Genomic DNA, 16,350 nt, shown 5'->3' with positions numbered 1-16,350 from the left:
AGGCACTCCCGCTTGCACATCTTTTTCGTAACATATGGCTATGCAATGTCGAGGAAAAGGTTGTTGTTATTCATCGTGGTAGATGCAATAATAAAGTGTATTATCGTTTGTCTCACGATGTAGTCACTAGAGATGTAGATCGCGACATTTCGACTGCTTACTGCTAGTCTTCTTCAGGCGATAAGGTCGACTGATTGCACGGTATCATTTATATCACAAAGGTCGGCTGTGATTGGTGCATTTCGATCCTCCCATTGTTCCATTGTTCCGGCGAGTAGCTGTTCCCTCAGTGGTCCGCTGTTGTACCGTTCTCCTGTTGTTGTGTTTCTTGATCGTGGGTATCCATGCTTCAGGAATTTCAATTCCACTATCCCTGTTGATGTTGTTAGGGTGAAGTCTTATGTGAATAGCTTCCTTGACCCTACGTGTGTACCAATGAGGATCTCGATCAATAAACTTGACCTCATTCCATTTAGGATAGTGGCCCACGAGACCGGCCACTATCCTATCTGGAATGAGGTCAAGTTTATTGATCGAGATCCTCACTGGTACACACTAGGGTCAAGGAAGCTATTCACAAAATGATACCGTGCAATCAGTCGACCTTATCGCCTGAAGAAGACTAGCAGTAAGCAGTCGAAACGTCGCGATCTACATCTCTAGTGACTACATCGTGAGACAAACGATAATACACTTTATTATATGGCTATACAATTTATAATGTCGTTCGGTAAATCACTACCACCGCCATCGGATGTGGCCATCCTCGCCAAAACAAGCCAAGCGCTCTGGAAAAGGTCGAGACTGGCTAAAAAACTAGAAAGGATCGGGGACTCAGGATTACAGATGCAAGCGTCGAAAATGTCGCTACAGTTTTATGATGCTAACATAGTCAAGCGATAATGGATACGTTTGACAGAACCTAACCTGACAGGGTACAGAGCCGTTGCTATTCATTACTTGAAATCTGACACAGCTATACGCACAAAACGTTCGTTTCCGGCGGGTTTCTGCCAGCTTGCGATTTTGCGCTGCTCGATATATGAGGTCACGAAAGAATTGAAATCCCCTATCCCGCTCCGTTCCCCTTACGAATCTCACATCCCAACCCCATAAAAACACGAAATCCCGATCCCGCTCGTATTTGTAATTCCCGCTTCCCGCCCATGTCTTCTGTTCAAATCCCAAATATCACGGCGAAAAGAAGCCAAACACCGCATCTCGCCAAACCCATTGGTGACCCTCATGTTGTTTCACTTGTCGATAATGCCGTAATTCCAATAGGCCCTTTGCAGCTGGGGTCACGTGACCAAATTTTTTCCGAGAAAATTTTCATATTATGGGCTATAACTTAAAGAATGCCAGAAATGGAAAGAGCGCATCGAAAATACCAAAATGGCCAAGTTTGAGGCCCCTGGCATTAAAGAGTAAGTTTATACGACAGCTTGAATTTTCGGAAAATTTAGAGGATTTGTATGGAAAATGTTGCTGGAGAGCAAGACCTTGCTCTCCAACAACTTTTTCCATACAAATCTTCTTATTCTTTTAAAAATTCAGACTGTCATAAAATCTCATTCCTTAATGATGGGGGCCTCAAACTTGGCCATTTTGATATTTTCGACATGCTTTTTCCATTTCTGGCATTTGTTAAGTTATAACCCATAATTTTATGAAAAGTAGGTCACGTGATGGCTTAGCTGCAAAGGGTCTATCATTCGAGACCAGGAGGCTCCGCAAAAATTAACACCCGACTAGAAAAAACCAGTCCTCTACGATCGCAAAAATTAGCTCCCGCCTGGCCCGGCCCATGTCATCATAGGCTCCTGTTCCAGGAAAATACAAAAAGTCACCGATAATCAAAATTAACCCCCTCCCCCCCCCCCCCAAAAAAAAGATTTGTGCCACACGGTATGTAGATAGCGATACTTAAAAGACACAAACAAAAACAATCATGACGTGCGTTAGGTTTACAAAACTACAGTAGATGGAAACTGTATGGCAAACGCACATGTACATAAAGTGTAGACCGTGATGCTTATCTATAGTAGCCATATACTGCGATATATTTTTTAATGCGAAGGGTAAATAACCTACCATCAGACGTTTTTTTCTCTCTTTTCTCTCTTTTCTCTCTTTGTCTTTTCTTTCTTTTTACCTCTTTCCCCTTTTGCATGCAGCTCGGCAGGTTGAATAAAAAGAAAAAATATATTGTAATTCCAATATTGTAATTCCTATATTGTAATTCCAATTACCCAGTTAGAAAAACAAGTCTTTCACAAAGGCAAAATTAGCTTCCGAAAAATACAAATAGTCACCGATCCACAAAATTAAACTCTCTCTTTTGCACTGTGCCCTCCCCCGCTGGCATTGCCCCTTGTGAGCAACCAGGAGCAAACAGAATCACAGACCTGTCAATTTCCTTTGATTGATCAGAATTCTGAGTCATTCTCAGCTTGATTTAAATCCAGCTAGTGCATGGAGCCTTAAGTTTCAGGCAATTTGTAAAGCAAGAATATTGTAGAGCCTTTTTCTTGCGTGACTTGTGCGGAGTTGCGTGACGTTGCATGATTTTTCTGAAACCAGCAACCTGCTGGGAAAAGGGGACGTTATATTGGCGTGTAAAGCACCGACATTGAATAACAATCTAGACCAAAACTAAATCCATGGAGCAAAAGAAAAAACAAACGAGTTTTAGGCTGCAAGCTCCGGAGGTTTCCCATGATGCCATCGACTTAACCGCACCCCTTGAGAATAGGGCAGGTGACGTCACCGCGCGAGCGACGGAGAGCACATGGTACAGACAGCAGTGGGCTTGTAACTCGGATCAGTTTAGGATTATGCCAAGCGCTTCATCGCAATCTTCCATGCAGATCACAGCGCAGATGGAAAACAACGACTTACCCAAAAATGTCTTGAGCCTTTTGGAGAAGAAAGTTCGCAATTTGGAAAAGCGTAAGGTGAGGTTTTGGCTTTGTTTAGGCGACCGAACTCGTGTCGATCGTTCCGTCAACCACGCCATGATGATATTTGCAGTATTGACGGGAAACAATTCGATTCTGTTCGCAGGGAAAGCTAGATTCCTACAAAAAGCTGGTGGATGCTGGAGAAACGTTGAATGAAGATCAAAAGGTGCGTTTATTAGAGAAGAATTTCAATTGAACTTTACTTGTGAGATAAACGGACGGAAAACAGGGAGAACATTCGTTCAATTTCTTCAATTCCTACTAGCCAGGTGTGCTTTCTTTCAATGAACAAAGTTTTGCAACGGGATCACATGGGTTTGTTTAACCTTAGCTACATGCTTCGACGATTATTGGAAAACAGGAAACAGCGAAGAATTTATGTAATACATATTTCGGTTTTCCGTGCTGGAGAAGTCTTTCCATGTCATACTTTTATATAAGGTACGTGATCTAACATTTTCTACATGCTGTTTGCGCAACCGTACGACATCATTCAAAGTTTATCGTTGATCATCAACACTTTTGGCTATTGATGAGAAAATCACATTAAAATACCGCAAAATTTTTTCAAGTTTCCAATGTTGTTTGTTACCACATGAGAAAACTACTATTTTGAAATTTGTACAAATTGTTCATGGAATTAAATTTATTCTAAATATTTTTGATTTCTTCTTTTTGCACTGCTGGCTTTCCCATTGTTGTTTTCCCCACCAAGACAAAATTGATTATAAGAAACAAACTAGTTGATTAATCATTGTTTCTTGGTATCAGGAATCGGTGCTCACTTCAATTTTAAAAACTACAAATGTAATTGTGATTGTGATTGAAATTAAATAACATTAATCTAAGTAGGACTAATGGTTTTAAATATAGTTTTTTTAACCGTACTGTTAATGAATGGAATAGTTTACCTTATCACATTAGAGAAGCAAATTGTATTGGAATTTTTAAAAGGAATGTTTTAAGTTATCTTATGGATAATTAGAATATTTGTATATTTGTATTTGTATTTGTATTTGTATTTGTATATTTGTATATATATTTTTAATTTTAATAAGTGGGTTCATGAGCTGGAAAAACTGAGGATCATGGATCGCGGATATTAAAATTTCGTTCTCTTGAATCACGAAAATAAGCAAGATACTCTTTTTTATAGCCTGTTCTTACACTAGAAAGAGTTTTGAAGGAAGAAAAATCTTGAAAGGCAAGGCTCCATATTGCAAATCACATGTCTAAGTCACTCTCGATAGACGACTCTAACCATTCGGAGGACTTGCTTCTCAAAATCACATAGAACTGATTGGTGAAATCACGAATAACAGTAAATAATTCAAGTTCTTCACAGGTCAGGCAAAACCTTCAGGTCACAGATCATGAAGAAGAATTTCCTAAATTCACGTTTCACGGAAAATAAAATCAGCTAATCACGCATCATGAGAATACCCCTGTATGACCCTCGTTATTGGAATAGTAAGTTTTAGATGTGTTAACTAAACTTGCAGCAAACACTACAAAAAGTTAGAGTTCAAACGTCAAACTTTACATGTGCTGAAACTTAATGTCGCCCGTAAAGTACATGTAAAGTTCAACCTCAGAATCAGTTATGATCATTACAGATGTATTTGGGTTGACCTTGCTGTTCAATTGTGTAGTTCCAGAAATTATCTATACCTCTCCCACAGAAGAGATGTTTTCTTAGACCTCCCCACCCCCACTGGAAATTCCAGTCAAACTTCATACATTTATCTAAATTTTTTTGGTCTTCCAGACTCCCCCATTCCCCAGGAAATTCCATTCCCTTCCATGGGGGGAGTATGGATGTTTTCTGGAACTGCCCATTTGGCTATGGTAGTCAAACAACAGCAAGTGTTGACTTTGATTCAGACATCAAACTTAACATGTGCAGAAGCTAATGCATACATTAAAGATACATAACCTGAATTTTATTTTACCTCAAAGAAATTATTTGTGTTCAATTAGCAATTAAATATGAAGAGATGATTGATCATGGCAGTTATAAATACAGCTTAAGCAGCTGTGAAATTTAAGCCTGAGTAAAATTCGGGCCTGAACAGGATTCGAACCCATGACCTCTATGATACCTGTGCAGTGTTCTACCAACTGAGCCATCAAGCCAACTAGGAACTGGTACATGATCTTTCATATATTCAGTTGCAGTAGCAATTAAGTTCGATGTCTGAATCAACTGTTAATCTTAGTTGTTTTATATGCATGCACATGATCAAATTTTTCTGGGCTCTGATGTTGTCAGGAGCATTGCACATTTGCTCACTGTGACCCGAACATGTATGGGCTCTGGGGATGAAATTGATGCTTTGTATGTCCTGCGTTCTGCTAGGATTAATAATAAGGGATGGTAAATTTGTAAAAGTTATTTAAACTATCTGTCTTGTTGATTTAATGATTTGACATGTTTTGTCACAGCTTGCCGTAGGCCAGTTGGCACAAGTGGAGCAGAATCTGGAATTCGCCAGGGATCTACAGAAGAACATAACCCAGATATGCAATGAAGTAAGTGTGCAGGCAATGTACACCTCGCTTGTGACAGGGTTTTCACATCTTGCACAAAAATCCGAGTTTAAACCATCTAACATAGAGATAAGATGCATGCAACTCGGATGCTGTAAAGAATTTGCTAAAACCATACGTTTTGCAGTTACCTTTTCCTGTTTTTCATAAACATCTGTTTGGCATTGACACAGTGAAAGAGACTTCAAACTGCACAAGCCATAGGTGTCATGTGAGCCTGTCTATGGTTGTTGTGAGGTAGATAACTTTTCTGGCATCCAGATCGAAGCATCGCATGAAGTAAATAAATTGAAGGGGTGAGTGCAAAACCATGCTAAGTGACGATTTGGGTGAAAAAAAATTTTTTTCTCGAAAGGCCTTGAATTTTTGCATGTGGTCTTCAATGTAATAGAAAAACACGGCCCTGTATTTTTGTCACTGGTTTTTGCTTTGTTTTCGAGTTATAACGTATGCAAAAATACTTGGCTTTTGCTAGCCATGTCTTTAGGAGTTTATTTGTTGAACAGCAAACAGGCAGACTGTTTGTAGTGTATGAGGTCAAAGTCAAATCTCACAGCATATATAGAGTGGAAATCTGGGAACAGATTGTTTACATTGGTTATTGTGACGTGAACACAACACGTGAATCGATCGAGCGTCAAATGAAATACATTGAACATAAAAGAGATCTGCCACATTAGACCTCTGTCAACTAATATCTTAAGCATTGTTTTAAAGTACCTTGTATGCCTGCCTGGTGGTTGAGAGGCATCATGAAGTCTCAATAAACCTGTAAGTCATCAGCACGTTTTAAAGAATCAAAATGTGTTCTGAAACTTCAAAGGCAGCTGATATACCGTAATCGTGTTATCGGCATTCAAAGTCAGATCAAGCCAGGCAGCAAAGTCCAAGAGCAGTTCTTGCCCAAGAAAAATACCCTCTGGTGAGTCATGGCCCAATTGCCAAGCATTGCTAGCATCAAAGTTTGGAAAGCGAGAACTGGTTTTAGACTTATAAAATTTGTCTTGTATCGACCGCCATGTTTCCCGCGCACGAGGTGTAAAGACCCTTCCCGGCATGCATTGCGATCACCTTCTGCGGACGTTTCTCGAACTGGTAACTAGATTGTTTAAACATAATAGTGACCAACAAGTAGCAATCGATTGTAACATAGATCTGTGATCAAGGTTGCGTTGATTTTATTTCAAATCGGCATGATTTGTAGTGTTTTGAGCTTCTGGGATCAGCGGACATGCAGATGTAGGGAGACCCGTACGTTGCGCAGAAGGGTTAATCTGTTAATCTGTCAGCCCTATTTATAGAGCGTTTTCACGTGAAATCAACATCATTGAGCTTATACGTTGTGTGAAATTACCATTTTGCTGTTTTCTAAGTGAAACTAACATCCTTGCCGTCAAGCATTAACGTGAAATCAACATTTTAACCTATTTAGACCTGAAATCAACATCATTGAGCTTATGCGCCTCGTGAAATTGACATTTTGCTGTTTTCTAAGTGAAACCAGCATCCTTACGGTCACACTTTAACGTGAAATCAACATTTTAACCTATTTAGACCTGAAATCAACATCATTGAGCTTATGCGCTGCGTGAAATTGACATTTTGCTGGTTTCTAAGTGAAACCAACCTCCTTGCCATCACACGTTAACGTAAAATCAACATTTAAACCTTTTTTGACCTAAAATCAACATTTTTGAGCTTATACGTTGCGTGAAATTGACATTTTGCTGCTTTCTAAGTGAAATCAAAGTCCTTGCGGTCATGGCGAGCCGATCCTTTCTTATGATAAACCGAGGCGAGACTTCGACTTATAACAAAGGCTTGGCTTGGTTATTATAACAAAGGATCGGCTCTGTTTATCATAACAAAGGCCCGGCTTCGTTTATTTGAAGGCCTTGGCAGGAAAAGGGTGTTAGGTATTTTAATCAAAAGTGAACTTTGTTGAAAACACTCCAAATTTCGCATGCAGTTTTGTTTAGGTACGTTTAGCAATGTTCCGTAGTTTTTCCGCTAAGCTTCGTTATTTTATACTATTTGACGTTTTATATTTTTAGAAATTGTATTTAGCAGGGCCCCTCTGGATACCAGCCACTGTGCTGAATGGGCCACCCTGCATAAATAAAGTTTTACCTACCTACCTACCTACCTTTTCGAGATATTGCCTATCAAAAAAACCACTGGGTTTTCCTAGCAGCGTCTTCATAAACGAAGCAAAAACCAGTGGGAAAAATACAGGACCATGTTTTTCTATTACATTGAAGACCACATGCAAAAATTCAAGCCCTTTCGCGAATTTTTTTTTTTTTTCACCCAAATCGTCACTTAGCACGGTTTTGCACTCACCCCTTCAATTATGAATTTATGTAAAAGACATGCTTTGCCACTCATGTGCCCAGCTGTTTCTTCTTGGGAAGGAACGTAGATCTGGCTTTAGAGAGTGGTGGAAATCAAGCCTACCAGACAATTTCCTTAAACATTCTTGTGATCCTAATATTGTTTATTTTTTTATAAAAAGAAACATTAGGCAGTTGATCACTGTTTTGGGCTGAGATAGTTGATTGAATTGTATTACTTTTAAATTCATTTTTCTTATAGTTTTACGGTGATCTTAATCTCAAATTGTAAAGGGTTTCAGACTATTTTATAATTTTAGCACTATGTAAATCTAATCTTATTATTAGTATTATTATTATTGACAAAGAAAGAACTTCTTTTTCTCCAGCATATGAAGCTCCAGAAGAAGATGGCTAAGCGCGATCAAGCAGCCATGATTGCGGCTCAGCGTGATGGTGACATCTCCAAGGTGTGTCAGGTGCTAGAACTTCAGTCGTTGATGGACAACCTGTCAGAGGACGTGCGGGTGGACTTTTTGAATGGTACTAATGGAGCTGTGGTAAGTTATATGTTTTATTTTTTCGTCGTCACTCCCATGGTCTATCTTGCAGCGCAATGGGGTCTGGTAGCAGATAATAGCTTGATACCCTATGAGATAACTCTGTAGAATAATAATAATAATAATAATAATAATAATAATAATAATAATATTTTAATAAAAATAATGATAACAATAATAATAACTTTTTTAAAATTTTAGCGTCATGTATTTATTTAAACTTTCAATTTGATCTTCACACGGATGTCTGTTAAACCTGTAAAACATGTTTCTGTATCTAATCATGATATCATGGTTACTACAACTAATACTAATACTACTATCATCATCATAACATTAATTAACATATTCCATACAAATTGGTATATACAAGGTAAAAGTAAGTAAAAGAAATAAACTATTAAAACCTATTTCAACAGTGTTTACATAATGGCTCCCTCCTGGGTTTCAGCGTCAATATCAGTATATTACAAGGTAAAAGTAAATAAAAGAAATAAACTATTAAAACCTATTTCAACAGTGTTTACATAATGGCTCCCTCCTGGGATTCAACGTCAATATCAATGTTCTTAAAGTCACAAAAGGCTTTCCTTCTAGCTCTTGAACCTCTTAGGCAGATTAGTGCGGATCTTAGTAAAGCGAATAATAATAATAATAATAGTAATAATAATAGTAATAATAGTAATAATAGTAATAATAGTAATAATAGTAATAATAGTAATAATAGTAATAATAGTAATAATAGTAATAATAGTAATAATAGTAGTAATAATAATAATAATAATAATAATAATAATAAAAGCTTTAGTTAAAACTGAAAGACCGATCAGCAAAGTCTGGGAGGAAGACGCTGGTATAAACTGATGATCAGTATCTATAAATTACATGGTAAAAAACAATAATCAAACAACAGAAACAATGCCCCTAGCCCTTAAAAAGTAATGCTGCTGCACTAGGACTGAAAAAAAAAAAAGAATTAGTACATGCTTATGAGAGCTGCTACACTTTGAGGTCAAGAAGCAAGTGTGTTATGCAAAATCCAAGAATTCCTCTGCATTGTTTTTTACTGGTTGTGAATGGAGTGGGGAATCATTTGCAAGCTTGAGGGAACTCAGCATAAGCTTGGTTCAGAACTGTGCTCATGCTAGAATGCTGCAGATAATCAAATCAAGGGAGCATAATTTTTGTGTAAACAAGGTCTTGGAAATTGAACTTAATGTTCCAGGTCGTGTCTGAGGAGAGTTTTGTTCAAATTGACGAGTTTTACAAGCTGATAACCCCGAATGCAGATGGAGATGAACCAATGAAGGAACAACAAATGGCAGCCAGTCAGCATATTGTGAAGTTTTTGGAGGCAAATGGGGAGGCAGTAGTTGGGACAACATGTATCCTTTGAGTTCCCTTTTGTAAAATTTGTGCAATTGAGCTTCCACTGAAGTTCACTGTTCAGTTTTTTTTAAATCCTGTTTTGTCACAGTCATGAAGGTCCCAGTATACATGATTTTCATTTAAGTTTTCAGCAGCAGAGCGACTGGTTTTCACAGGCAGGCAAACTGTTTGAACGGAACTTCTTTATAAGAAAATCTTTCCTCTAGATGGTCAAACCAAGCAGGCAAAATGATCCTCAAAGCCAGTCAATTTGCCCAGTGACCAGCCCTTAATGAAATCCCCGTGGTATATAATGTAGATGCTTGACACTGGAAATTTTATTCCAAGTTTTGATAATGAGACTCCGAAACCTTAGACACAAATCCTTTCAACAATGAATCCTCCCGACTAAAGGGCTTGCAACTGGTCTTTCTTCAGTTGTTAGTTCTCAAAGAAGAATATAATGATGTTTCTCTTGGCTTTCCCAAACTTATTAATAATTCATCAAGTTTAAACAAAGGAAATCATGACCATGACGGTGTTTGGATATCTGATCTTAATTAGCATAGATTTTTATGATTTTATTTTTCTGTTTTCTCCTTAGTTTTGGTCTCCATTGAGAAGATATATCAGCCACTCAAGACGGTGTTTGACCACATTTCCAAACACTTCAAAGCTTGTCAAAAATACTTTGCTGCACGTTGTATTTTCAACTCTCTTCTTGGTGTTTGAAAATGTGGTCAAACACGATCCTGAGTGTTTGATATATTACATGAAGCCCTTTCCTTAGCTTTCACTAGACAAGGCGCTCAATGAATTGGTTGCATCAATCAAGAAATGTGACTATTTTGAGCAAGCGCAAGATGATGGTGATGACGAGGAGGAAGGGGAAGGAGAGGAAGAAGAAGCTGCTGCAGAAGGTGAAAATGACGAGAATCAGGAAGAATCTGTAGATGATTCTGCTCAGCCAGCTCAAGTAAGTGTACTATGTAGATAACTAGTTCAGTACTGTGTGCATATCTGTAGCTTTGAAGTTCAGGGTCTTGATTCTACTTACTGAGGTCAACTCCACATTGTTGTGATGTCCTTAACATTTCAAAATCTTACAGGTTACATATTTTGTGTTTATCCACAATTGTACATGTAAGCATGTTAGATGAAACAATTGCATGTCTCGATGTTGCAAAGTGACAGTACACTGTCTAAATTAGCCATAAAGATCACGAAAAGAGACATTTTCTGATGTCAAGTGGTCAGTTTGTAGATGTTTGCGACTACTTCCACCTCATTCAATTTTCACCCCCAAACCTGGAAAAATCAAATCTATCTTGAAAGCACTTTCAAAGTTATAATTCAAACTCATAAAATTATCTAATCAACAATGATTTAGATAAACATATACAGGCAAAAACTAACGATAGATAAATCCGACGTTTCGGCGACATCTTGGCGCCATTGTCAAGGGAAACTAGTTAAATATGCGATTTCAAGAGTAACTAAGAGTTCAGAGTTTCTAATTTGCATAAGTTAGACAAAGACTTTAGCGCGAACTGAGTCTGATTGTACATTTAAACACGGTCGTAATTGTTTAATGAGTAACATCTCATTAATGAGACAATCAAACTTGTTGTGGCATTTTTTCAACACGCTAAAACAATTGCGAAGGTCATCCGGAATCCTGCCTGCGTGTCTATTATCATAGTGATTGCGTACTGACGAGGTCTTGCTTCTATGTCCATCAACGCGTACGAACAGATGGCCACGGGTGTAACCGACATAACCAGCATCGCACTGGTCACACTTGAAGTTATACACAACGCATTGTTGATCAATGAGCTGAGGCTTAGGTTCGCTTGTCGGGAACTCCTGGGCAATCTTGCGGCTCGTAAACACCGGTTGAACACTGGTCTGCAGCTTCACACTGAGATCTTTCAACTGTGTCTTCACGATATTAGCAGACTCCTGGTCTTTAAAGGGTATGACAACCCGAGTAGTGTTTTCTGTCGTAGATCTGGACCGTAATGAGGGCTGGTCAGCGACCTTTAAATTTAGGAAGGTTTTGACAGTGGAGTCAACAAGGTGCTTGGGATATTTCAGTTTAGAGAAAACAGACTTCAGTCGTTCGCACTCCTCAGTGAAGTAGGACCATGACGAAGACAGGCGATGTGCGCGATCGAGCATAGTTGTCAATAGTCCGCGCTTGTACCTATTATCGACATGACTGTGGTAATGGAGAAGCAGACCACTGTCCATTACCACAGTCATGTCGATAATAGGTACAAGCGCGGACTATTGACAACTATGCTCGATCGCGCACATCGCCTGTCTTCGTCATGGTCCTACTTCACTGAGGAGTGCGAACGACTGAAGTCTGTTTTCTCTAAACTGAAATATCCCAAGCACCTTGTTGACTCCACTGTCAAAACCTTCCTAAATTTAAAGGTCGCTGACCAGCCCTCATTACGGTCCAGATCTACGACAGAAAACACTACTCGGGTTGTCATACCCTTTAAAGACCAGGAGTCTGCTAATATCGTGAAGACACAGTTGAAAGATCTCAGTGTGAAGCTGCAGACCAGTGTTCAACCGGTGTTTACGAGCCGCAAGATTGCCCAGGAGTTCCCGACAAGCGAACCTAAGCCTCAGCTCATTGATCAACAATGCGTTGTGTATAACTTCAAGTGTGACCAGTGCGATGCTGGTTATGTCGGTTACACCCGTGGCCATCTGTTCGTACGCGTTGATGGACATAGAAGCAAGACCTCGTCAGTACGCAATCACTATGATAATAGACACGCAGGCAGGATTCCGGATGACCTTCGCAATTGTTTTAGCATGTTGAAAAAATGCCACAACAAGTTTGATTGTCTCATTAATGAGATGTTACTCATTAAACAATTACGACCGTGTTTAAATGTACAATCAGACTCAGTTCGCGCTAAAGTCTTTGTCTAACTTATGCAAATTAGAAACTCTGAACTCTTAGTTACTCTTGAAATCGCATATTTAATTAGTTTCCCTTGACAATGGCGCCAAGATGTCGCCGAAACGTCGGATTTATCTATCGTTAGTTTTTGCCTGTATATGTTCATAAAATTATCGTAGGTGTAAATGCACTTGATGATCAGATCAAAGCTTGTTTTGCACATGACCCACCTCCTCTGTGGTGCATGGGTTTTTTATTGCCCACCCCTTTTTTCATGCCTAAAAAGGGCGGGGCCCCCTATGTTTACCAACCCACCTGCACCTTTGCCTTATGGCAAATCCCTAATGAAGTGTTTTCTTGACTTGTAATAGAACCAGACTGTAGAATCAACTAATGGATCTTCGGACACTCATGTGAATGGAAACACTGCAACACCTAATACTAACGAAGGAGGAAATGTGGCAACCTTTACATCTAACGAGCACGGTCTGAACTTTCTCAGCGAATCAGAAGTAGAAACCAAACCTCAAACTGTAGCAGAACCACCTGCACCTGTTGAACAAAATGAGGGAGCCCCCCCTGAGAACACTGGGTTTGGAGCTTCTGGAGTAGATCAAGGTTGGGTTGAACAGGGGGGTGATGGGGCTGCTGGTGATCATGAAGGAGATGACACTGGTAAGTGATTTACATGCCATTTGAAGTAACAGTTATTCAAGATGTTGTAAAATACAAGAAATTGCATCCTGAAAGGATTTAAAACAGATAATTCCTAAAATTGCTTCTTAGAAAATAAAAATACTATAAATTAAAATGAAACAACCTCAAATAAGATAACTAAATAATGTCATCTTATTTCTATGCAAGTAAAGTGGCTTCAGTAAATGGCACTTGTGTCTAAGCAATAGTTTATACCACCAGAAGTAACAGTTCTCCAATCAAGTTTGTCATTTTGCTCCAACTGGAGGACATTTAAGGCTAAGATGCTTGTAATTTGTGGTAACCCTTGGGGTGTGGTTGCATGACTTTCGTATTATAATGATTTATATTAGCATTGGGTGCTAGTCTGTAAATTAGAGACTAAATAAAGTTTATGTATGGTATATATGTATGTGGATTGTTTTATATCTTGAGTGAGTTGGTGATTTACATTGAATCTCCCGTTTTAGCGGGTTTCGACACAGTACATCATTCTAATGGCTTTTCGCGTGGGGGGCGCGGTGGTCGAGGTGGATTCCGTAGAGGTGACGGCTATAATCGTCGAGGGGGGCCTCCTGGAGAAAGGGGAAATAGGCGTGGCAGAGGAGGATATGGTGGGCCTCCCCGTGGTGGAAGAGGAGGTGGATTTGGACAGCAACAGGTATGCAGATGTCAGTTTTGGTTTGTCATGCTCATTAACTTGTCGCGTTACATGTTGAAACCTAATCCTGGGTAGTGACAATATATTATCTTTTGTCTTGGTGCATTTTTTGACTTATCTTCGTTGTGCTTTTGCATCACATTCCAGTCATTGAAATATTTTGTGGAAATGCTGTGGGGATTCAGTTATGACCCTCTGTAGACTATTGAATTGTAAAATCATACTGGTAGAGGAAACATACTGGTAGAAGTTCTGAGTGTTACTCTATACTGTTTGTGTAACACAAAAAAATCTTGCGTGAGTGAGTTTTAGTGTGTTAAAGAAATTATTTTGCTTTGTAATGGTCTCTTGAAACTGTTGTCATCCTGATCAAAATTTTTTTCCTTGTAACTTGTGTGTTGTTTGATCTTACAGGATAATCACCAGAGACATGGAGGACCTTCTGGTAGGGGATCTCGTGGAGGACCACCCAGAGGTGGCCCACGAGGCGACCGGGGTGGTCGACGTGGGGGAGGGCCCCCTCAGTAGTACGTGCTTGAGTGCAGTTAAACTTACAACCAATCTTCAGAGAGTTAGGAAGATTTTGATGGAGCTTTTGGCATAAAGTTACGAGAACTGACCTAGTTACAAGCTTGTGGATCCTGTGCATGTAATCAGTGTGACACTATCAACTCCCTCATCGTAATTAAGCTAGAGACTGGTAAAGATGAACGACCATAATCTTGCACATTATTTCTCTCTTGAGTACAGTCATGATTTTCATCTCTAGTAGGCTACGGACAAGCTTTTCTGTTGAAAAAAAAAAAAACCTGCAAGGAATCTTCAGAAAGAATGTAAATTTTGTCTTCTTGCGTTGATGGGAGTGGTTTGGCAGCCCGAGGAACAATGAAGTTGAAATTGTGGAGTACATGAAGAATGAGATGAGCTTCTCTTCACGTGCCCACTATGAACTTAAGAGACAGGACCATTAGAAGCAACTTGTCAAAAATTATTAAACTGTATGATGTTGATATCTGATATCACGCGCCACAGAACCTGTGCATCAACAAGGAATAAGTTTATTACGGTCAGTGTGGTGTGTTATTAACTGGTCATACACAAGTAAACTGATTCCACTGTTGGGAATGCCAGGTTTCCTTCTCGTTTTTGTTGTCGTTGTAATTGTTTTGTTTTGTTGAAGGCAAATGCAATGCAGGAGAAGAGATTTCCTATTGTGACAAAAGTATTGTTATGTAAAAAAATAAAGCGGCTTTGGTGTAATAAATTTTATTTGGAGTATTCATATTGTTACCGTGCAACTGCTCGAACCGGGGCACCTTGAAAAAACTAACCAGTCAACGGTGTGTTTGACATGAAAACATGAACACTATTGACTCCTCTGTGTTTATGTACACTCTTAGAGATTCAGTCCTTGATGGCGACTTATCAGTTATAAATATCGCTTGAAAAATTTAGCTTGAAAACTCATTTTGCGACAAACTATAACCGTTGAAAAGCTAAATGGCAAAGTTTCCTGAGAGGTGCACAACACTCTGCTCTTTGATGGGTTTCATGGACTATCGTTCGTATTCTTCAATGTGATTGGTTATTTGAGAAAGAGATCGCTATCCTTTGTTCTCAAGTAACGTTCTGATTGGTTAACTCTTTTCCAGGTTGCCTGGTTCGAGTAGTCATTGTTAATAGGCTATTTTCTCATTGTCATTATTAAACTGGATCGGAACTACAATGAGCAACAAAACATGGATAAAGACACTTCGAAGAGGTCACTTGAAACCCCTGGCTTGTTACTGCTGTGGAGGTGCTGTGGTCTGTAGAAAACCAACACTGTTTGGCGGGGAGTGGGCAGATTTGTGCAAGACTCTAGCAGTTATGTCCAACTAGCTGAAGATGCAAGGGAATGAAGCTGTTTTAAATGAGATTCCCCCACATTAACCTCCGTGGCAAGCTACAATCATGGTCAGAATAAAATAAGAAATAATACCATCCCTACCTCAGAATCAATGATGAACTGGCGCTAAACGGGTTCTGCCCCCGCAAACCGATACACAAGGACCGCTACAAAAGACCCAACAACATACAACAGCTAAACAATGGCTTCTAAAGAAAGGCAGTAAAATGGTTATTTTCTCGGTGTACTGGTCCATCAGGACACAACCCCAAAGCGCGTCATTTTCTTTTCCATCATTGAAATGGGGGGTGGTCTTAATTTTTCATTTAAATTGTCCAAGATTGCAAACTTGATCGGAGTAAAATAAGAAATAAAACGGCCCCTACCCCTGAATCAGTGATGAAC

At 39.2% G+C, this 16,350-nt stretch overlaps 1 protein-coding gene across 1 annotated transcript; it reads left to right on the top strand.

The window, feature by feature from the left end:
- Positions 1–2,648: 2,648 nt before the first annotated feature.
- Positions 2,649–15,321, top strand: LOC110042786 (uncharacterized). The gene is made up of 9 exons (XM_089289264.1): positions 2,649–2,957; positions 3,067–3,129; positions 5,409–5,495; positions 8,236–8,406; positions 9,632–9,791; positions 10,575–10,750; positions 13,072–13,375; positions 13,867–14,057; positions 14,472–15,321. The coding sequence occupies exons 1-9, from the start codon at positions 2,664–2,666 to the stop codon at positions 14,583–14,585; spliced, it is 1,560 nt and encodes a 519-aa protein (XP_089145390.1). The 5' UTR covers positions 2,649–2,663; the 3' UTR covers positions 14,586–15,321.
- The last annotated feature ends 1,029 nt before the right edge of the window (positions 15,322–16,350 follow it).

Source organism: Orbicella faveolata, unplaced genomic scaffold, assembly GCF_042242905.1.
Source record: "Orbicella faveolata isolate gen_17 unplaced genomic scaffold, um_ofav_v1 contig_2, whole genome shotgun sequence".
Lineage (NCBI taxonomy): Eukaryota > Metazoa > Cnidaria > Anthozoa > Scleractinia > Merulinidae > Orbicella > Orbicella faveolata.
Note: the sequence above shows the minus strand (reverse complement) of the source record. Positions and strands in the feature narration are given on the sequence as shown.